This window comes from Gorilla gorilla, chromosome 6, assembly GCF_029281585.2.
Source record: "Gorilla gorilla gorilla isolate KB3781 chromosome 6, NHGRI_mGorGor1-v2.1_pri, whole genome shotgun sequence".
In the NCBI taxonomy this organism is placed as follows: Eukaryota; Metazoa; Chordata; class Mammalia; order Primates; family Hominidae; genus Gorilla; species Gorilla gorilla.
The window spans coordinates 142,549,082-142,573,359 of NC_073230.2; the positions used below are offsets into that span (position 1 = coordinate 142,549,082).

A 24,278-nucleotide genomic window follows, 5' to 3' on the forward strand; every position below is an offset into this window, starting at 1 on the left:
TAATTAAAAATTTTCCTGCACATACATAATTCACACAAATATTCTGTCAAACATTTAAAGATGAAATAATACCAATCCTTTGCAAACTCTTTCAGAAAATAGAGAAACAGTTTCCAATGCATCCTACTAGGCCAGTATTACCCTAATAACAAAGCCAAAGTATTATAGAAAACTGTAGAGCAGCCTTACAAACTTAAGTGTAATAATGTTGAACAAAATATTAGCAAATTGAATGTATCAACATATAAACTGTATTATACCATGATTCATTGGGATTTATTTTAAAAGTCAATGTATTACCATAAAATAAAGAACCAAAGTCACATAATCATCTCAATAGATATAGAAAAGCACTTGACCTCCACTGATTATTTATTAAAAAAGGAAACATACTCAACCTAATAAAAGTCACTTGTGAGAAACCTGCAACTAGCATCATCAAGGAACTTTTTGACCTAATGCAAATTTATTAATTTATAGATCATGGAAATACCATCAATCTTAACCTATTCACATTATGTATTTCAAGTTCACGGGCGTATATTCCAAACAAAATTTATTGTCGCCATGTGCTATGAAACCCATTTTTCATGCATTCTTAATTATTGTTTATAGAACCATAATTTTTAAAATCCCTCAAATGAGCAATCTTTTAGCCATTGCTTTTATTTCTCCTTTTTTTTTTTTGCAGAATGACTGATTAAATTTTGTTCATTTTATTTTCTCTGCATTGACTCTTAAATTTGTCCTAATTGTATAATCTTATTGCCACTGCTTTAGTTTAAAACCTTTTAATTTTTTAAATTGAGCTGTCTTGGTAGGTTGTCTCTTCTTGCTCTCCTTCCTTTATAGGATTTTCCTGATCATTCATTTTTGCCCCTAATCCCATTTCCTTCCAGTCAATAATTTTGTATACTGTCAGGTCAATTTACATACAGCATATTTATCACCATTTCATTTGCCTGTTTAAAACTCTTTTTTTCATTGCCTCATTTTGTATTTGGCTTCAGTTCGTAATTTGTCACTACAGATTCTTTTTTTTTTTTTTTTTTTAAGATTCTTGGAAGTTTGTCAGTGTACTCCCTTTCCAGGCTTACCTCTTGTTGGTCATTTTAATGTCACCTGAAATATTCGTTATTTACTGAAGATGCCCTAAATTTTCCCATCACTATGTATTTGCTTGTTCTGTTCTGTGCCTTCATTTTTTGTTTGTTTGTTTGTTTTCACACATTCTAAGATTCAATTTATGTCCTTCTATAGTTCCATGATCTTGAAGGCTTTTTTTGTTGCCCTAGTTAGGAGCCATCTTGTCCTCCTATAAATGCTTTTAGCCATATTTTTGTCCTGATGTTTTACCACTTTCTCCTTTGTATTGTACTCATTCATGTGTGTCTCAATTAATAGATAAATACACTGAGGGAAGGACTTATTTTTGAGTCCTGGTTTTATATCTAGCACAATACTTTGCATATTTTCTGTGTTAAATAAATATATAATTTAAAATGAATGAAAACATTTGGAAGCTGTTAAACTGGGCTTTCTTTGCTAAGAGCTATTCTCTTGAGAAAAAGAAAAAAACAAATCATGAGTAGTTCGATCAGATGTTTGATACAGGACCAAAAATACATGTGTACTCTTGGAAGTTTTTGATTTGTTTCATTCTGAACAATAATGAACCATTCACAAGACCATAGCATTAGTGGTTTAATTGTGCAACTGCCATTGACAATGAGTATAATTGAGCAGGCATCTGCTTTATTTTCAAAATGAAGAATTTTTCCTTTGCTTTCCTTACTGCAGAATATTTTAGACTTTATACAATGGGGAAATTAGACTGCTCTATTGAAAAAAATAACTTTTTCTGTTATTTTTTCTGTTATTAACATTCTATTCATAGTAGCTCTATGAGGAAAACTCGATAAGTTTTGGCAATTTAAAACGGACATTCTAATTTAAAAATATTATTATATTATTTCAGTCTCTTGGCTGTAATGTTTTCAGGAATCAAGGTTATAATTTGGTGGGTATATTACCCTGATTTTGTCTCTTGCGCTTTTCAAATTCCTTTGAGACATCCTCCATCGGGTAAGACTATACTTTGTGCTTGGGCTCTTCCCTTGCACCATGAAAACCGGGAGACGCCTTCTGGGAGAAAGCCAGAGGAATTCGCCTACTGTGCTCCGTTGTTTCTTCCAGGGATCATAGCTGTCAGTTTCTGCCGAATTTGATTCCCCTCTAGGGTCTTCAAATTCTTATTTTTTAGTATTTTTTTTTTGGCTTTTTCAGTTATCAGCATAAGGACCAGTTAAATGAGAACTGATTTGCTGTACCCAGAATACAAACTCTTGGGCACTTGCATTTTAAAAGAGCAAGTTATTGAAAATTCCATTATTTAATATAGGCACATTTAAAATATTGCCCAAGAGAAGTTGAGTCTTAGTTCATGTTAAGAGCTTGAGACGATTTTTTCATGTTACTATTTCTCATGTCATGAGAAGCAGTCTATTATCAGACTCATCAAGGAGGACCAATATACTATGGCTTAATGTAAATCACTGAATATGTGAAGTTAGTAGTCAAGAAAATTGGGGCAGGACGCAGTGGCTCACGCCTGTAATCCCAGCAGTTTGGGAGGCTGAGGCAGGTGGATCACGAGGTCAGGAGATCGAGACCATCCTGGCTAACACAGTGAAACCCCATCTCTTCTAAAAATACAAAAATTAGCCTGGTGTGGTGGCATGCACCTGTAATCCCTGCCCCTCGGGAGAGTGAGGCAGGAGAATCGCTTGAACCTGGGAGGTGGCGGATGCAGTGAGCCGAGATCGTGCCACTGCACTCCAGCCTGGATGACAGAGTGAGACTCCATCTTAAAAATAAATAAATAAATGAAAGAAAGAAAAAAAAAAAGGAAAATTGGGTTCATAGTTGTACAGATTGAAATTTGTGCAAACCACTACTCCTGTTTTTATGAGATGCCAGTATTTTGCAAAGACAGTAATTTTGGTATAAATGTCAATAGATTCATACTAGTATATACTCATCAATCCATAGGTATCTTAGTGAAGGAACAAATACTCATTTAAGCTATTATAAGGAAGATATATTAGATACTATAAAGACATATTGCAAACTCATAGGGTAGAAAATCTTTGACCTTATCAGCAACTGGATGTGAGACCTATAACACTATGGAAAACATTTAAAGTTTGCAATGTTCAAGTCTGTCTCCTCTGGGTTTCCTATTTCTCTCTCTGGCCAGCTAGTTCATTCTTTATTCTCCCTCTGCAGATTGACTTCTTTGATTTTTCTATCTGTAAAAGGTGGTTGCCCCAAAGAATTTACATCTCCTCCTTTACATGGCCAGTAGAGAATGTATTCCCCAACACATTCCTGAGAAGGATAATTAACTGGCTAATTAGGGGTTGGTTGTCTCCCTGGTGAACATTTTGGCTGTGGCTGAGAGGGTGGAATCACAGGTTATAAGCATGGCTACCAGAGTCCACTATGTGGTTGGGGAATAGTTCTTAGATGAGGAGAGGGTTTTGTAAGCTGAAAAGTTGCCTGAAATGGATCTACCACATCAAATACCTCAGAGATCTGAGTGTTTAATTGAGTAGCTGGGATAAATGGAGAAGCTAAAGACAGAAGATGTGTTAATTCTAAGCCTATGAATCTCATATTTATTTAAAAAAAACCTCTGCATGTATAACCACAAACAGTTATAGGCAAAAGGTTAAAGGAGATTAAATGGTAAATGAGGAATTAATTCAGAATGATGTTACCAATGTTAGCAAGTTATAAATCTCAGAATTTTTGTCCTGCTTTAATACCATGAGATTGCTAAGTAACATCTTAGGAACTACTAATCAAATATAGCAGAAGAGATGCCTAACCAACCTTGTTTATATATTCTTTAAAACACTCTGTATCTTTATTTTGACCACAGAGCCATTCAACGTAATAGGTTCTCAGAAAAAAACAGTGAATCATGATATCACTGGAATATGTAGACTTTCAAGTGCTTTCCAACTGTTTTGTTGTTGTTGTTGTTGTTGTTTCTTGCCTTTAGTTTTTACAGATTATGCCTTTTAAGTTGACACACCCATCAGTTTTGACTATTATTTTTGGGGCTCTTGATGAACAACAAATACAAATTCATGGTACTTAAAAATAGTAAAGAGATTAGTATCTAAGATATGAAGGAATTGAGAGCCAACAAGAATGTGGGATCCTGCACATTTTCTGTAGACAGAATGTATTTGATATTGTAAGTAATGCTGTTTGTTCCAGAATTTCAATCTTGGGTGATTTTCTTCATGCAAATGTTAATCAGAATAGCTTGTTTACTTTTATGAAAATTAAAATTTGAACCCATAGGTGTGTGCTTAGAATATATACAATTTGGAAGGTGCAGTACATTATCCACCATGATGTGGAATCATCAATAAATTATATAGTTATATTTTAATACTAGGCATCTGATGTTTGTGTCAAGACTGTGTAGTAGAAGATTTAGACCAATTCAAATAAATTTCAGGTATCCTAGAAATAAGGGCTTTTTTGTTCTTTGAGATACTAAAAAATTCTGGCCGGGCGTGCTGGCTCACACCTGTAATTCTAGCACATTGGGAGGCCGAGGCAGGCAGATAACCTGAGATCAGGAGTTCAAGACCAGCCTGGCCAACATGGTGAAACCCAGTCTCTACTAAAAATACAAAAATTAGCTGGGCATGGTGGCAGGTGCCTGTAATCCCTGCTACTTGGGAGGCTGAGGCAGGAGAATCGCTTGAACCTGGGAGGTGGAGGTTGCAGTGAGCCGAGATCATGCCATTGCACTCCAGCCTGGGGTACAAGAGCGAGACTTTGTCTCAAAAAAAAAAAAAAATCCCTTTACTAATTTGAATATCAAAATAAAACTTTACCTAAATTTAAAATAGTATTTTCCAGCTGGTGATGAATGGTATTAGACAAGAGAGGCAAACAATGAAGCAAACAAACACAAATTGCAAGCATTTAGCCTGTGGTTAAAAATTACGCCCATCCTTTTTCTTTTAAATTTTATTTGTATTGTAGATTTTTGTACTTAGGATTTATTTACAGAGTTCACTCTAGTTTGAAGACTTTTTAATTTGCATATAACAACATATTCATTAAAGCTTCTTTATACTTTTTTTAAAAAGTTCAGCAATTTGTTGTATTTTTTTGATTTGCTGGTCTGTTGCATGGCCCTATGGTGGAAGTAAAGAAATGTAATGCTTTAAGGAACATACAAATTGAGGGTAGTAAGGTGTCTTTTTTATTAAATAAGGACTAATAATATCAGGCAGTTTTTGATGAATACTTATTGAATGATGTAGAAAATGGGTGTTTTAGGAGTTCAGGAAAGGGTATAGCCAACTAGAGTGGCCTGGGAAGGGCTCCTTGAAGAAAAAACACTGGAATTATTCTTGGAAGTATTTGTTGGTATTTATTTAGGAGAGAAAGTAATCTAGGTTAGGCCTTCTAGAAATGAGAATGCCCACATATATTCAGGGAAGAGTTAAGTAATTTTGATTGCAGTGTTGGGTTTACGTTTGAGAGAATAAGATACGCTTGGAAATATGTACTAAAGTCAGAATGTTGTAGATGATGAAAGGAGTAGCCTTCTGATGATAGCAGCAGTGTTTTAGGACTGTCAGTCTGTTGATATTACGTGAGAAGGACTGGAAGGGAAAGAGATGAGAGGCAGAAAATTAAATGAAAACTACATGAATTGAACTAAGTTGGTGGCTGTCAAAATGGACAGGAGTGGGCAAACTAATAGGGAGTTGAGGAACAGTCATTAATGATCTTGAGGACTAATTCCCTTATGGACACAAAGGATGTGGGAATGTATCAAAAGATGGTTCTGAAGTTTTAAACCTGGAAAGTAGTGAAAATAAGAAACTACCAACAAACAAAAAGGAGACAGAAGGAATTAATGTTTTTATGGGAAGATGATTTAGGTTTCAGAGGAGTTGGTTTTCTTAGTGAAATATGTGAATATATATCAAGCATGCAGTCACAGATGTGGGACTGGAGCTCAGGAGAGAAATGAGGAATAAATCACATTGTGATAAAGGGAACAGTAGATGTAAAGGCTACTTTTTAAAGTTTGGGACTCAAAGACAGAAGGAAAATAAGATTACAGATAAAGCATAAGGACCAATGCAAGATTTTTGTTGAGAAAGTAGGAAAAGTGTGTGTTTGCAGATTGAAAGGAGAAGTGGGTGGATAGGAATAGACTAACAATGCTGAGAGGTAACAATTAAGGGGACTTTACTGATGATAAGGGGACTTTACTGATGATGAGAAAAAGAAAAATGATCTTAAAATACCTGTGTTTTGAGGTCAGTGTTTTATTATACAAGGCCTCAGTCATTGGATTCTAGAACAGCAAGTGCCTCAAAAGAGTTACTTGGATTAGTGTATTTTCATGCTTTGGTAGAAACATCACTCTGTCATGTTGATGTTAACCATCTGAAATATGAGTGAAACAATGCATTTATATACATCTTTCTGTGTTATATTAATTTGAAATTCTTTTCTGGTTTACCGGTCTTTTTTTGATCACAAATTGCTGAAAATCTTATTAGCAGCAGTGCCAAATATACAGTATAATTTAGTCCCTGAGTTGAGTTGTTACTAGAGACCCAACTGAACATTCTCCCTGATCATTGGGTAGTTTGGGTGATGTATTAACAGAGCTAGTACTTATCATTATATTATTTCATCCACATACCGAATAATACTCTAGTGGCTTCATAAATAAATAAAAAATATTTACCAGTCTGTTGACATGTTTTGTATTTTCCAAGTGCAATCCTTATTGGACAGAAAATTAAATAAAGTACATTTACTGCCACCTTTAGACCTGTGCTTATTTGGGTGCTCTGGTGTCAGGTGCATATATATTTATTATTGTTGTATTCTCTTGCAGTATTGACCCCTTTATTAATGACCTTTTTTGTCTTTTTGTACAGTTTTTGACTTAAAGTCTATTTTGTCTGGTTTGACTTAAAGTCTATTTTGTCTGGTATCGGTATAGCAAATCCTACTCTGTTGTGTTTTCCATCTGTATGGAATATCTTTTTCCATATCTTTACTTTTAGTCAGTGTGTCTTTATAGGCGAAGTGAGTTTCTTGAATGCACCAATATTACTGGGTCTTGTTTTTTTTTTTTTTTTTTTTTTTAAACGGAGCCTCACTCTGTCGCCCAGGCTGGAGTGCAGTGGCGCGATCTCTGCTCACTGCAAGCTCCGCCTCCTGGGTTCACACCATCCTCCTGCCTCAGCCTCCTGAGTAGCTGGGACTACAGGCGCCAACCACCATGCCCGGCTAATTTTTTGTATTTTTAGTAGAGACAGGGTTTCACTGTGTTAGCCAGGATGCTCTCGATCTCCTGACCTCGTGATCTGCCTGCCTTGGCCTCCTAAAGTCCCAAAGTGCTGGGATTACAGGTGTGAGCCACTGCGTCCGGCCTGGGTCTTGTTTTTTAATTCATTCAGCTACTGTGTGTGTTTAATCAGGGAATTTAGTTCACTTACATTGTGTTATTATTGATAGGTAAGGACTTACTGCTGGCATTTTGTTACTTGTTTTCTAGTTGTTTTATAACTCTTCCTTCTTATTATCTTTCTTTGTGGTTACATGATCTTTCTGGTAGCATGTTTTAATTTGCTGCCTTTTGTTTTTAGTGTATCTATTATGGGTTTTTGCCTTGTGATAATTCTTAGATTTTAAATTGGATTGATTTTATAAGTAGAACCTATTGGCAGTAGTAGATTTTTTAACTTTTTAATTTTTTTGAGATGGAGTCTCACCCTGTTGCCCAGGCTGGAGTGCGGTGGCATGATCTCGGCTCACTGCAGCCTCTGGTTCAAGTGATTCTTGTGCCTCAGCCTCTCAAGTAGCTGGGACTACAGGTTTGCACCATCATGCCCAGCCAATTTTTTTTTTTTTTTTAAAGTAGAGATGAGCTTTCGCTATGTTGGTCAGGCTGGTCTTGAACTTCTGGCCTCAAGTGATCCTCCTACCTCAGCCTCCCAAAGTGCTGGGATTACAGGCATGAGCCACTGTGCCTAGCTAGTAGTTGATTTTTTAAAAAGCAGCTGCTTTTCTTGTGTTGAAGCTCTCAATATGAGTAGTGGCTATGGAAATTCTTTGCAGGTCAAGACTTCTTAGCTTCCTGTGGCCTTTCTGTATCTCTTTTTGCAGGTTTGTTGTAGTATTTATCCACTATGTGTAATAGTGAGTGGTAACAGCATGCACTCCCTAGTACACTAGGGATCACTTTACAGGTCTTGAACCTCTGTAAGCCCCATTTCTTTATCTATAATCTGTGAATTTATCTGATAAAATTTTGTGCTTTAAAAGAGATAATACATTTTACATGGATTAGCATGTTGCCTGCATCATAGTAAGCCCTCAGTAAATGTTATGGCATTGCTGCTAATGCTGCTGTAGTTTGGAATATGAGGATTAAATTGTGATTAAAGAGGAATGTTGATTAACTCACTCAGCACAATGTCTAGCACATAGTAGATACCCAATAAAAATGTTCCTTTTACTCCCATGTTCAAATGCCCACCACACCTCTTCCCCATGAATAGGAACAAGTAGATGACTTACTAGCTATAATGAATCTTTTCTTAGATCCCCAACTAGGAAAATGAATGACCAGGTTAATATACTCCTGAATGTTGGTTTTAGAATTAGATTTGCATGGTTTTAAAATAGTTTTTCTTAATTGCACATTAAAAATGTGTATATTAACATTAACTGATTTATCTGGTTGTACAGATGCTGTTAACTGAGTACTTGGATATGAAAAATACTCGTACGGCCTCTGAACCATCAGCTCAACTAAGCTATGCCAGCACTGGACGAGAGTTTGCAGCCTTTTTTGCCAAGAAGAAACCTCAAAGGCCAAAAAATTCTCTTTTCAAGTAAGTATTGTTCTGCTGTCAATAGATTTTAAGAATTGTTAGACTGAAGTAAGATGACTTCCTACTTTATTAATAGCCATAACTTTGTCTAGCTTAAGTGGATCGAAGTAATTTAGAGGAAGTGAATATATGTTGAGTTTTATTTATTTTTGTTTTCTGTCAGGTGAAGTGGCTGTTTTGGGTACAGTTACTGGACTACCTAGAACTCCTAATAAAAATTTCTGGAACTTGTTTCAGGGGAGTTTTATTTAAAATTAAGAGAAATGAAACTCCCCAATTGTTTCTGGGGAATTTTATATGAAATGAAAGGAAATGAAATATGTTAGCCTTGAAAAGGCCCCAAGAGCCAAGAAACAACCTTTGTTAATAAAGTTATGCAAATGTTTCTAGCTAAGCAGTATTGGGCCTTATGTGGTTACTTGTTTAATAAAAGAACAATCTGGGTTTTTTTTTTTCTAATTATAACCTTAGTTAACTCCATGAACCCATGTGCCCAAAGTGTATATCTCTTGGCAACAGCTAATAGTTAATAATATTGATAATAACTTCAATAGTAACAACAGGTACCACTGATTGTTTCCTATGTATCAGGCACTGTACTGGGCGAGTTTCCCAAAATAATCTCAGTTAAACATACTTTAAATTGGAGTATACTAAATTTCAGCAGCAGCAGTAGTAGCTAATGTTTATTGAGTTCTTACTAAGTGCTAATCAAGGCATTAAATTATTCTCATAGCTTATTTTATTTACTAATTACAACAACCTTATAGGCAAGGGTTGTATTTTTAATACTTTTGTACATATAAAAAATAGAGACATGAAACATTAAGTAATTTACAGAAGGTCTCATAGCTAGCATGTGGTAGAAGGAGGATTTAAATCCTGGCAGTCTTACTTTAGATCTGTTTTCTTTTGAGGATTTAGTAGATATTTAAGAAGTTGTGTCTGTAAATATAAGCATGTAAAGTGACCACCACAGAAGTATCCCAGTATATTGAATTTATTCTTTTTCAGCAGTTGGAGATCTAATACCTTCTGTTGATTCACATTTGAGGCTTGTTTTTATCTTAGATTTTTAGTGTTTTTAATAATTAAAGCTTCAACAGTTTATTTTTTTTGTGATCTAGCAGAGAGGAGATTTATTTAGTATATCCCTGCCAGAAATGAAATCTATTCTGTTTATTGAATGCATTCCTTTTTAAACAGTTTTATTCAGAGAGTGGATGCAATATCAGTTACAATGCTTTAGGCTGCAAGTAACATAAAACTTTAAATACAATAGATTGAACTATAGGAAAGTTACTATCTCACATAACAAGGATGAATGTGGAGGTTTCCTTACTTCAACTGTACAATATCATAAAGGACTCAGCCCTTTCCATCTCTCTGCATTGCCATCCTCAACACATTAGTAATGTTTTCTATTGCGATCACGAGGTGTATCCATCAGTTCCAGTCCAGTAAAGACAGTGTGGGCAAGAAAATTGCATGTGATTCTCCCTGTGAATCTCTCTCTTTAAAAAACATATAGACTTTATTTTTTAGAACAGTTTTAGGTTTATAGAAAAGTAGAGCAGGAAGTACAGAGAGTTCCTTTATATTCCCCTCTTCTCTGCATTTTACCCTATTTAACATCTTGTATTAGCGTCTGTTTGTTAGAATTGATGAACCAGTATTGAGATGTCATTATTAACTAAATTCCATAGTTTACATTAGAGTTCACTCTTTGTGTTGTACAGTTCTAATGGGTTTTGACAAGGCATAAGTTCCCACTATTACAGTGTCATACAGAACAGTTTCACTGCTCTAAACATCTTCCATTCACCACATATTCATCCCTCCACCCTCCCTAACCCCTGGCAACCTCTGATCTTTTGACTATCTCCATAAGTTTTGCTTTTTCCAGAATGTTGTATAGTCAGAATCAGTGTGTAGCCTTTTCAGAATGGCTTCTTTCACTTAGCAATATGCATTTATCTTTCTTCCACATCTTTTTGTGGCTTGATAAGTGTCTCTTTGTATTGCTGAGTAACATTCCTTTGTGTGGATATGCCATAGCTTGCTTATTTACCTATTGAAGGACATCTTGCTTGCTTCCAACTTCTGGCAATCACGAATAAAGCTGCTTTAAACACATATGCAGGTTTTGGTGTGGACATAAATTTTCAACTCATTTTTGTAAATACCTGGGAGCAACATTACTGGATCATTCAGTGATACTATGTTTAGCTTCATAAGACACTGTCAAACTGTCTTCTAAAGTGGCTGCACCATTTTAAATCTTTTTAAATTAGTACTTACGAATTATCAATTTATTAATCATTTCTGCTAATGACAAAACACTTCAGCAAGTTCCTATTAAGCTCTAGGATTGGGTCGTAAGCCCATTCCTAAACTAGTCACTGGCAAGGGGAAGCAGATCTCAGTGGTTGTCTTAAACTAGGCAGGTTTCTCTCTGGTGCTAGGTTTCCAGCTGGAGAGGAAGCCACTTTTTCTGAGCACATGGCTGAGTAAAGAGCAAGGAAGCAGAATGCCCAGATGGAGTCAGGGCTATGCCAGCAAGCACAAAGATAGTAGAAGGAAAAGGTAGTTGGTAGAGGCAACTGACACTGTCTCAGATGCGCCTAACCAGGCCCTTTTCTTATCTTTTTTTTTTCTTTTCTCTATTTCTAGCTCAATTTAACCTTCTAAATATGGAATCATTGCAGAAAGCAGGCTTTAGGGTTTAAAGTTCATGCTCTCAACCATCACCGCTGACTTTCAACCTCAGTCAGACCACATACACATTTTCAAACATTGAGCCAGTGCTTCTGAAGTTGTGGTATTGGAAAAAAAAAAAAAAAGAAATTGTTGGAAATGAACAAATTGGCTTAAATAATTATTACACATTTTTTATTATTGGGCAGTAATGAAACTTATCACAGACACAGAATTAGGCCGTTATTACAGATTTGTCTGTTTCCAGTCTTGGTTCTATCATTGAGCCCATGTGTGTCTGAGCAGGTCTCAGTGTCTCTGGATATAAACTAAGGAGGTGAGACTCAATCTCTAGTGCCTCTTTTACTGCAAAATTATATCAATCTGTGACTTGTTGCAGACATAAAAAGAATTCCTGAGTAGCAAAAATACATCAAGTCATAAAGGATTAAGATTTTGACTGTTTTTATCACATCTGTGAAGGACTTTATTACCCTCTTTAATTGCCCTTAGCTAAGGTTAATTAAGTCTGTTTAAGTCCTGCCTTATTGTGGTATGTGTGCCTCTCTATTCTTTGCTTAAGAGTTTATTTATTTTTTTTCTTTGCCGTATCTGATCAATAGCTGTCAGCATGCTTTTTGGAGGTCAGTGGCTTCTTTTCTGCACTTGACTGGCAGGTGGCATGTTTGAAGTACTGCACACTTTGCCTTCTTTCCGGCTGTTAGTACCCTCTTAGTTCTTGGCAGGGTGCAGAGAGGGGATCAAGTAACCCAAGTGTTTCCCTCACAGACTGACATTCATCTCGGTATTCATCTTCCTTGTCAAGGAAAGGATAAAGAAGGCATAATTAAGAAAATGATGGTGTGCCTGCCTTGTTGCCAGAAACCTATCCCATTAGCACTGTTGCTCGTACTATGTTGCTGCTTTTACCCCTTAGTGGCAGTCATTCTTAGAAGGATTCCTCCGTCTGGCAGGTTGTTACCTGCCTTTGAAATCTCAGTTTGAAATGGGATCCCTTTTCACATCAAAGGATTTACTGTTTGATATGTCATAATTTTATCTGTTTTTTTCTTACTTGCACGTTTATCTTAAGACTGATTTGTTTTTGTTATTTCTTTTTGTAGTTATTATTTTAGGTTTTAGAAACCTGTTCTTTATCATGAGTCTCTCCCTCCTTCTCCCTCCTTCACCAGTGTTTCTAACCTCTGAAATAGTTCCTGGGTAGTTGTGAACAAATATTGCGTAGCTTGGTATTTTTGAGAGTATTTTATATTGTAGGCAGCATGTCAAAAAACTAGCAGCCATTTAGAAAAGAAACTGTTTTTTAGGTCATTTAGGGAGAGATTACAGCTGCCTTGCTTTTCTGGTGCTGTTATTCAGCCACATTTCTAGTATGTCCTTTGTCTAGTCCTCTACCTGTGGAAGTTAGGCGTGAGTTCTGCTCTGAGGAGCCAGTGTGTCTGTGTTGGTAGCTGGCAGTCACTGGTGACTTCTGAGCTGGATGGTAACGTAATTGGAATGACTTCATAGGATGCTTTCGTTGCTGCATGTATAAGGATCCTGGCTAAAGGCTGATGGGGGTCTGAAAGCAAAAAGAAGTTGGGACAGATCAGAGTTGTACCAGTTGAAATGGAGAATAAGCAAAAGATCCAAATACGGTTGTAAAGGAGCCTTAGCCAGGAATATCGCTCATAAATCAAGGTCTGCAGCAGCTGGCCCTGGCCCTGTCATGGTATAGCCAAAGTGTCTTCATCACGGAACATCGGGGAGCACCACACAGACCAGAGTAGAATAATGTGGAATACAGAGCTGGTCAGCACTTAATTGGTTTACACCTGCTTGTCTGTTTCCCCTGTGTTTCTCTGCAGGTTCGAATCGTCCTCGCATGCCATCAGTATGAGCGCCTATCTGCGAGAACAGAGAAGGGAGCTCTATAGTCGGAGTGGAGAACTGCAAGGTGAGTGATTGAGCTTCTCTGGAAAAATTAATTTTCTGGAGGAATATTTCCTTTATTACACATGAGTTTGTGTCCTGCATTCACAGGATCCTTTCAAGATAACAAACACTTAGTGACTTAATAATTTGTTTCTTCTGTAATTTCCCAGCATCTGCTGCCAAGCAGGTAAAACTATTACTGTGGCCATAGGACTTGTAGACCTGCTACTGTTCAAGTGGGAATTCAAAGCCAAAAGAGATGAGGCCAGGCTTGTCTTGCTTAAACAGAAGACCTGAGTCCAGTCACAATCTAGGAGAATGTTGGTCTTCTGCGACTGCCACTGTTACTTCTAATTGTTGTTTTTGACACCTTCTAGAATATGACAGGAGTACCTGAGATTTGGGAAAGGGAAAATGCAACCACTGTCATTATTTAAAGGGAAAAAGATGCCTCTAAATAGTATGTTATAATCAATATAACTGTGATACACAGGCTATTTGATACTCATGTATGGTTACCAAAGAGTTGTAAGCTGAAGAAGAAAATATTTAGAAAATAAATTAAATATAAATAAATATATTAGACTGATAACATTTCCTTCTGTGCCAAAAAGATGCTGATCGTGTAAATGTAATGAGTTAAGAAAGGTTTGGAGGTCAGGTGTGGTGACTAACACCTGTAATCTCAGCACTTTGGGAGACTGAGGCAGGCAGATCACTTGAGTCCAGGAGTTCAAGACCAGCCTGGGCAACATGGTGAAGCCCTGTCTCTATAAAAAAATACAAAAATTAGTTGGACATGGTGGCACGTGCATATTCCCAGCTACTCAGGAGGCTGAGGTGAGATTGCTTGAGCCTGAGAGGCAGAGGTTGCAGTGAGCTGAGATCATGCCACTGCACTTCAGCCTGTGTGACAAAGTGAGACCATGTCTCAAAAAAAGAAAAAAAAAAAACAACAAAACCACATTGGTGAGGGCCTGCTAAGTGTAAGACATCTTAGGTGTTGGAAGTAATGGAAGTTGGGTACAAAGAAATATAAAGCTTAAAGATCTAGTTATGAAAGTAAAGTATACATATGTGTGTGTGCATATATACATACACACACAGAGATACACACACACACACGTCAATAACAATATCAGGAAGTAAATACTAAAAACTGAGTGGGTGGTATGGATAAATTGCTAGAGAAATTACAAGAAAGGAGTGATTACATAAATTGTTTTGGAACTCTGGGCTTTTCTCCATGAGGGATGGGAACGAATACTTTTACTGTCTTTGATGCGTTGGGATCACTTAGCATTTTGCAGTGACTGGCCTGTGTAATTAAATATTTAGTCTTTAAGACTCATAATTCTGTACCAAAACACTATGAAGTAACCACTCAACCTTTCTTGATTTAAAGACTATTGCCTTGTCATTCCTAACTTCACCTTTGTTATTAATAGAATAACCTGTAAGTTTTTCCAAAGATGCTGCTGTACTCTCTCATATTTATATCACAGTAATAGTTCTACAGCCCATATATGTGGTCACCAGAAGTAAAAGCCTAGAAGTATGTTTAGGGTATTAGGAAGAGGAGATTAGCCTACCAACATTTTATTTAATATGAAAGGGTTGTCATGCATTCTGGAAGACATGCAATGTGCATGTCGAGAGTCTTGATGTAGAGGAGTACAGACAGTCATTAGACCTGGAACAAGTGAAAGGACAGAAAGGAGTGAAGGAGGAGGGTGACTCATGCTCTAGGGCTTTCTCTGCCTCCCAGGAGAAGAGGCTAGGCTGCCAAGAGTGACAGGAAATGATGATAACAGAACATACATTATTGCAGGAGGTAGGATTGTGCTCGAACTGCCCTTAGCAGGCTATCTAAGGCTAGTGTATCTTCCACACTCACGGTATCCTAATTTTAATTTCTCTTCAGATTTGCCTTAAGGAATAGTTTAAATTTGCCTCCATATTTTCTCTACACCTGTCTTCTTATACACATAAATTTATTTAATGGTGACAAAGCATCTCCTTTCTTCTTTTTAGGTTGAGTCCTAATTATTTTCTTTCTTAAAAATTAATAAACATTATCTGTTAGAGCAGTTATAAGGTCCCAGCTAAATTGAGTGGAAAGAACAGAGTTCCTGTGTGCTCTTGTCCCCACACATGCCCACCTTCCTCCAGTGTCGACATCCGTCAGCACAGTGCAGCCTTCCATTTGACCCTTCCAGTGAACAGGCAGAGCATGTCCCTATGGTTACATAGGGACTGAGGACCTCTCATCGCTCACTCACACTCAAGCATAAATAGTCAACAAGGGCACAGGACTAGTGGCAGATTCTTTATGCTTGTATGAGTGAGAATGGAGAGCACTCTGCAGCAGCCGTGGGAAGGCTTTTCAGTCCTGCCCCAGTGGTCCACGCTCTCTTGAGAGACAGTATAGGGTGGCAGTGCAGAGTAGGTGGCTCTGGGCCCAGGTCGCCTCCATTTAGATACCTAGCTCCCCAGCACTTGCTTTGTAACCTCTGGCAAATTCCATGGTCTCTGTGCCCCTTTTTCCTTTTCTCTAAATGGGAATAAAAGTAACACTCCCTACTCCATGAGGTGGTTATGAAAATTAGGTGAGTTAAGCTAGGAAATGTTTCAAAAAGTGTCTGACATATACTGAATGCCATGCCTTTCTTCTTCTCCTCTATTTCTAGTACTGTGGTGTGACTTCAGAGTATTCACACACATTCTGTTTGTCCTTTCTGTCATCTTTATGTGGCTAAGCCCTCCTGAGCTTTCCAAGTTAAATTTAGGTATCGCTCGTTTGGGTGGGCTTCCCTGTTGGTCCCTCCTCTCTCAGCCTGTCACAAATACACACACATTCTGGGGTTGTGGCCCCTGCTGTGTGTTACTGCCACGTCTTTATTGATGTTCTTCTGAGTACTTTCCATACTGCATTGTGGAACAATGCTCTCTTGTTTGAGTTTGCCACAAAACTATAAGCTGCAAGAGCAAAATACTATTTTATTTCCTGTGCTTCTTACAGCACCTGGTACAAGAAATGTTTGATAAATACCGGTTGACTTAGTGACAGAATGAATGAGGACAGTTAGGATCTAAAATAGGATAGAGAGCACCATGGAGAGGCAGGAAGGGCCTGAAAGGAGCCACTTTCAGCTTTATAGTTTTCCATTAGTCTTTAAGTTGAAGGCAAAGTAGAGGGTATACATATATGGTTTTGTCCTCTGCAGTTATAAGCTTTATTAAGTAGAAATATTGCCTTTGAGCTCCCTGGCCCAGGACAAAACTACTGTATGTAATTGAAAAACATTTTAAAATCTAAGTGACAGAGGAATTTTACTCTGTGAGGATGGTTAATGGAGAAATCACTACAATCTAACTAGGAATTTTCCCATCCTTCAAAAAGTTAATTGAAATATGGGCTTTCAAGCACAAGTCGATTGAACTTACCAGTTTTCAGCAAGGAATATTTCTGGTTACAACAGAAGAAAAGTAATAGTTAGCAACCACATTATGTTCCTAATAATCGTTAAAAATACTTTAGGTGAGCTGACATATTACACACTTGGTGAGAGAATAAATCAGTGGACCAGTTTTTGTAAAAGTCTGATGGTGTTTCATTCAGGAGGAAAAGTTTCTGTGATGAATGCTTTTAACATTTCAACAGGAAAAAAGAGAAGAAAATCATACCTGTCTTCCATTAAAAACGGCTGTCCTTTTTCAGTTATTCCATTAATGACTGGTCCAAGGACCACAATGAGATCTGCATTTCAGCTTGTCCCTGAAAAGGCATAATTGAATAGTTCAGTCAAACCGTAAGAGACTAAGGGAAGATTTTTGTTTCTTCTGTTAACACCATATAGCGGCAGGCTTTGCTTCCCAGTAATTTCGGTTCATAGGTCAACTTTTCCTTCCGTTGCAGGGTAGCGGCGAAGAAATCCACCAGAAAGACAATCAAAGTAACATTAAAAAGCTCAAATTTTACAAAAGTTAAGTTCCTGCCAACATTTTCAATTTATCATTCAATTAGAAATGTTACTCAGTCTAACAACACCCAAGGGGATAAAAGGATTAAAAAAATGAGATTTCTTTGGTGTTATCAATGCATCTCAATAGGCTCTAACTGTTATGGTACAGATGGTTCATTATATAGCCTGCTGTTGGCAGTTGGGCTGCGGAGATGTGGGTGCTGCTTCAAAATGTGTGAGATACCAGGTGGAAATCTAACTTGTGGGTGTGTCAGTGTTAATCATAGGCTTCCTGTGGTGTTAGTCTCTGCCGCTTCATTGTACTTAGCAGTGTTGGGAGTGAAGAAAGATACAAGTTTTAATGAACATTTTATTTGAATATAGCTTCTCAGGTTTAATGTATAATTCTTCAGGGGAATAGATAATTGATGAACACATTATCTGGTGAGGGTTAAAAACAAAAACAAAAACAAAAAACAATCTAAAGACTACCACTCATGACCAAAATAAGCTCACAGGTTTATCAATGACATTCTGCCTCAGATTTCTCATAGGAAAAAATTAGAACTGTTTTCAGTCCTGACTACTTTAGGGGAATGTTGTGACTATTAACTTAAATGTTAAATTATTAGTATTAGAAATTTCTAAATTAGAAACATTAGATTAGCAATGTTGATTTAAATGATAAAGTGGTGTTTTAAAAAATCATTTTGGGCCAGACACAGTGGCTTATGCCTGTAATCCCGGCACTTTGGGAGGCCTGAGGTGCACAGATCACTTGAGGTCAGGAGTTTGAGACCAGCCTGGCCAATATGGTGAAACCCCGTCTCTACTAAAAATACAAAAATTAGCCTGGCGTGGTGGCGGACACCTGTAATCCCAGCTACTTGGGAGGCTGAGGCAGGAGAATCGCTTGAACCTGGAAGGTGGAGGTTGCAGTGAGCCGAGATTGCGCCACTACACTCCAGCCTGGGTGACAGAGTGACTCCATCTCAAAATAAGTAATTTAATAAATAAGTCAGTAAATAAATAAATAAAAATAAAAAAAGTGTCATCATGGAGTTAGGGGTGCTGCATCTACTTCGTTACTTCCCATTTTCTCTTCAACTCCAGTCCACTGAGTTAGCTCTCCTCCAAGTCACCAGTGACCTCTGCTTGGCAGACTTAATATTAGCTTTTTCTGACATTCATTTCACTTGATCTTTCCGCTGTTTTTCTTTTCTTATCCTCATGTTCTTTCTGAGTCTTGTCAAAAGCCTGTTGGAGTATCTCATGATTTGGTCCTGGGATTTCTTCTGTGCTGACTTTGTAGACTCTCCCCAGATGATCTCAGCCAAGACCAAGCTTCACTCAGCGCCCGAGCACAGCTGACCTCCATGTCTGTGTCTCCTGCCCTTTTCTCATTGTTTTCTAACCTTTTCTAGCATCCCGTCTCCCTACAATATAATTCTTTATCACAATATTTAAAAAAATTTTCTCATTGTACTTTTCTTAATATGTACATGTCTTATTAATTTCTTAACTTCCTTCACTTCCCTTGACCCAGAGTGCAAGCCTTATTCACGGGTACATTTCAGTACCTAGGATAATGCTTGGCTTGAATTAGGCGCTTAAAGACATATATGATGAACACATATGATTCTATCTTTAATATCTCCTTATTTGTAGGTACAAGCCTACTTATTTGAGAAACCCTAGTGGTTGTTTAAATAAACAGACTGGGAGTCCTGTGATTTGTCTTTTCTCATTTTTAAGGATAATAAAACTCATGAATGAGTAAGAGTATATTAATTGCTATTGATTCAAATAGAAATGTATACTCAATTTCCATTATGTTTTCTTTTCTATCTCGGGGCTACTTAATACTTTTGTTTTTATTCAATGATATTACCTTTAGAGTGCCATTTTTATTTCCATTAGTTTAATGAGTGGCCTTTCTATAGCCCTGACATTAAAATGTTCTGTAAATCTCCAACCACTTGAGACCTCACTTCTTTAAGATGATTTGCATTACATAGTAAATATGGACATACTGGCATAGGTGAAAAAAAGCTCTTATACTGGCCTAACCTGAATTTTCTGAGTTTTTCTCTCTAATGGGTTGTCAGTGACTGGGATTGTGAATACTTGTATGTAATTAATCTCTTCGGGGGTGTCTTGCCTTAAGAAAAGACAGTATTTGAGATAGATTCACTCTGAGTTGATTATCCATTTTTACTAAAAGGATTTATAATAGGAGTCTCTTATATAGCAAGCTGTTCTATAATGGAGCATTTAAGGCAATATTTCACTTTTGCACACATTTTCAGGGTCACTTTGATTGAAGTGAGGTGCTTTATTTTGTATAGCAATATTATGCTCATGACATATATTTGTTCTGCAGCCTTAAATATAAGAAGCACTTTCAAAACTTTATACCCTGAAGTTTGATTAGAAAACTCTTTGTTGCCTTCTAGAATTTGCTTAATGACTTCATTAATAACTATGCAACAATATGCAGGGAACATGAAAAAAAGTACATTTTTCTTCTGAAAATTGCATATAATTATTTCAAAATAACTTTTAATCTTTCATAGTTATCTTTTCTGTTTTAGCCTCTAAAATAGTGTTTAAAAATTGATTCCCCTTTTCTTCATGGATTTATATTCTTGCTTTTTTAAAAGAATGACCTTAACTTACTTATATGTAAGATTTGTCTTATAATAAAGTTATAATAGAATTTTTACAAATGCTCATTTCTTTGTCTATCCCTAAGATGTTGTAACTAATAAATATGCTTTCCTCAAGTCATGAACAGATTGCATTATTTCAAATCATTTAGGAAATAAAAATATTCTTATGCCAAGATTGTTATCAAGTGTACTACTTTTTAGCCTTAATTGATGTAGACATTTATTTAAAAATATTCTTTAGTTATGGATTTACTTTATATAAGTTGGATTTGTTTTCTGAATAAATCTGATCCATGCAGTATTTTATCTAGCCAGTAGACAAACCATGCGTAGCTGAACCATATGGAAGAGCCTGGAATTTATGGTAAAATGGATCTTGAGAATACAAAATAACCATCACAAAGCCCATTACTTAGTAAAGCCTAAGAACCTCGCTCTTGAGGTATGATACTTGGTCATCACACAGAACCAGTTGATGACATCTAACCTTATTTCTAAAAATATTCTATTCATTCATACAGATGTGAGAAAAGAAGGAATGCTGGTAAATGAAATGTAATGTATTTGAGTTTTAAAAGTTGAACAAATGGATTTCTCTTTATTTATATTATACGGTTTTTTAAAAAAGCCAGATTTATGGCTGGGCGTGGTGGCTCACTCCTATAATCCCCTCTCTTTGGGAGGCCAAGGTGGGTGGATCACCTGAGGTCAGTAGTTCGTGACCAGGCTGACCAATATGGTGAAACTCTGTCTCTACTAAAAATACAAAAATTAGCTGGGCGTGGTGGTATGTACCTGTAGTCCTAGCTAGTCGGGAGGCTGAGACAGGAGAATTGCTTGAACGTAGGAGGTTGAGGTTGCAGTGAGTCAAGATCGTACCACTGTGCTCCAGCCTGGGTGACAGAGTGAGACTCCATCTCAAAAAACAAACAAACAAATAAAAAAACCGAAATTTGTGTAAAAAGTTTTTGTTTTCAGAACAAAAACTTCTGAAATGATGCAACAGGGAAATTTAAAAGTTAACTTATATCTCATATTTTCAATTATTTGGTTCACATTGGTTTTTTAATAAGGTAAAAATAACAGCTTTGCTCATCTTATTAGACATTTTTTAGGCCCACAAGAAAGTATATTTTTGGCTATTCTAATAGTTTATATAATACCACTCATTATGAGTTAAGCCTTGTTAAAGTACGGAGAAGACCACAGACATTTATGGCATATGGTAAAGAAAGTAATTATTAGAAACAGATGAAAATACTAAATAATTAATTTATTATTGTCCCAATAAACACAATTCATAAGATAATTTTATATTTGAAAATGAAGTTTGGATCCTTTTAGGAATACTAATAGTATCAATAGAAATTTTCCTTTATGAAGGGAGCTATTAATTAACAAAATTCAGAAGAAATTTATGTAAACATGCAGGTAATGTGATATCTGGAAAATAAAACAATAGATTTTAGTGCTAGAAAGTGCTTTAGAACTCATAGTCTAGTGCTTTTTAAATTCATTTTTAGTTATAGAACTCTTCTTCTGTTTAATCTTATTTCACAGTTCAAGGTAGACAACAGGTAAAAGTGGAGATAGTTTAACAAAGTGGGGGTGAGGATCAACCTCACTTCATCTTTTTCTTTTTCCTTCCTCTGTGTGGGCACCCAGGGTATTATTTAAAACACTAAAGACTCAGAGGCAGACATATGGAAATATTATATGAGGGAGAAATGACTTTACAAAGTTTAGGAAGAGGACAGACCAGTCAATAAAGAACGGTGAGACAATTGATCATGCATATAGGAAAAGAAAAAAAGAAATTGGATTTGTACCTCATATCATTTAGGGAAATAAATTTCCAATAGGTTGATAACTCAAATGTGAAAGGCAAACCTATTCCGAATGTTCATAGCAAGATTGTTTTAGTAGCAAAAACCGAGAAACAGCTCAAATGCCCATAGAAAGAAGGATGGATATGTAAGTTGTTGTAGAGTCACAAAGTAGAATACTATGTAGCAATGAAAATGAATGAACTATGCTATACATTGAGTTGTTTGAATCTCAAAAGTAGTCATATAAGAAAATATTAGATAATATATTAGAAATTACATTATATATAGAAATATGTAAACATTTATAATGTAATATATACAAAATCTCTATATAAAGTCTAATATAAATCTAATATCTTACACATGTAAACTTAATATGTAATATATATGAATCTAATATATAATATCTAATATATTTAATATATATAAAATCTAATGTCATTTGTATGAAGGTCAGAAGCAGGCAGAACTGAATAGCCTATTTCATAGGAATATATCCTGTGTGATAAAAAAATGAAGAAGGTAAGGGCATAAATATAAAACTCAAGGAAAAGATCACCTCTGGAGAGGATGGAGGAGGGTTGTAACCAAAGAGAGGAGCTCGTGGGGATTCAAAGATCCTAGTAATATTCTGTTTCTTAAGCTGTTACAGAAATACTGTTGTTTTATTCTTTTAAAAACTGTACAAATGTCATATGCACTCATACATTTCATAAAATGTACTGATATAAACAATTTTTTAAGAAGCCTCTTAAAGCTTTAGAGACAAAACCATGTATGTAGTTTAATGTTCCCGTTTAGAAATCGAGAACAAGTGTGGAGTTTTCTGGACAGCAGCACTTTTGTTGCAACTCCTGGTACGTGCCAAAGCTGTGAACTACCCCTGAACTAGTACTGTACCTTAAGTCGTCCATGAGAAGGCATCTTTGTGGTTAGAAGAGTTTCCTCCCAACTTACCTGCTCCCTCCATCATCCTCCATCTGGGGTGTCAGACACCTAACATTAATTGGAGTCAGCAGCGATTATACTTTTGTTTCCTGTGTTAAGGGACTTTCTCTTTATTTATTAATCCTGTACAGATTTATTGTATGTTTACTTGTGCTGGATACTTCACTAGGCCCTCAGGATAAAATAATGAACAGGACTGCCTTTGAAGGCCAAAAGAAAAGAAAGAGACCATAAATGTGTCACTTATATGGTCACCTGCCTCCCAGCATTTGTTCTCCCTTTCCTCCAAATTCATGGAGTCCCTGATATTTCGCTAGTCACAGGGCCACCCAAAATAGGAACATTTCTAAGTTGCCTTGCAGCCAACATGGACATGTAATTTAATTCTGGCTAATAGGATGTGATTGAAAGTAATGTGTGTAACTTTGGGTCATTCTCTTATTGGGAAGAAAGGGGCTGTCTTTCTCTCCCAGCCCAGCCTGTGTGTGAAGGTGTGCATATGAATGGAATGTGGTAAGTCCTCCCAGACCATGCAGGTGAGGCAGCACTGAAGGAAAGCTACAACAACAAGACAGAGGGGGCCTGGGTTTCTGATACTGTGTAGTGCTATACCTCAGTAACTTCCTGGACCAGAGTCACCGCATCATCCCAGACTTCTGCATGAGAGATGAGTAAACTCTGACTTGTTAATTCACTAGTGTTTTGATTCATGTTACATGCAGCCCTACTTATATCCCAGTTAATTCAGCAGGAACACAAGTGATCACAGCTCTGTGATACACACTATCACGGAGTTGTGTATATATATATAGACAACTGGGATGCATATACAAGTTCTGGGAAAGGCAGGGAGGCATCTATAAGTATTTAAAGCTTAAACTCAGTTATAACAGATGAAGAGAAGTTTTCCAGGTAAAGAAATTGAGGCAAGCATTTCAGGCATCAGGCACAGTACGGGTAAATGTATGAAAGTATGAGAGTATAGGCTCTTCTCTCATCAGAGTTTCACAACATGAATCGGATATTTTTCTACTAATTAAGGAACTCAGTTTATATATACAGATTTTTACTGATTATAATTTGTTACTTTCAGGAGTCAGATGAAAGTACATCAAAGCTATTATGAATGGCTTTGGCCATTGTTCATCGTAGTAAGAGATTAAGAATTGATAAGAACCAATGGTGTACTGGTGATATGGGAAAATAAAGGTCATTATTATACCTGAGCAAAGAATAAATGTAATCACATACAGGATTTTCCGAGTG

The 24,278-nt window shown here is 36.6% G+C and overlaps 1 protein-coding gene across 2 annotated transcripts in view; it reads left to right on the top strand.

The window, feature by feature from the left end:
- The window catches only part of EXOC4 (exocyst complex component 4), an 804,715-nt gene that overhangs the window by 211,270 nt on the left and 569,167 nt on the right, over positions 1 to 24,278 (top strand). For both annotated transcript variants that reach the window (XM_019031456.4, XM_063708773.1), the window contains exons 8-9: positions 8,821 to 8,966; positions 13,532 to 13,620. In XM_019031456.4, the coding sequence (XP_018887001.1) occupies positions 8,821 to 8,966; positions 13,532 to 13,620 (235 nt within the window). The remainder of the gene's footprint in view (positions 1 to 8,820; positions 8,967 to 13,531; positions 13,621 to 24,278) is intronic.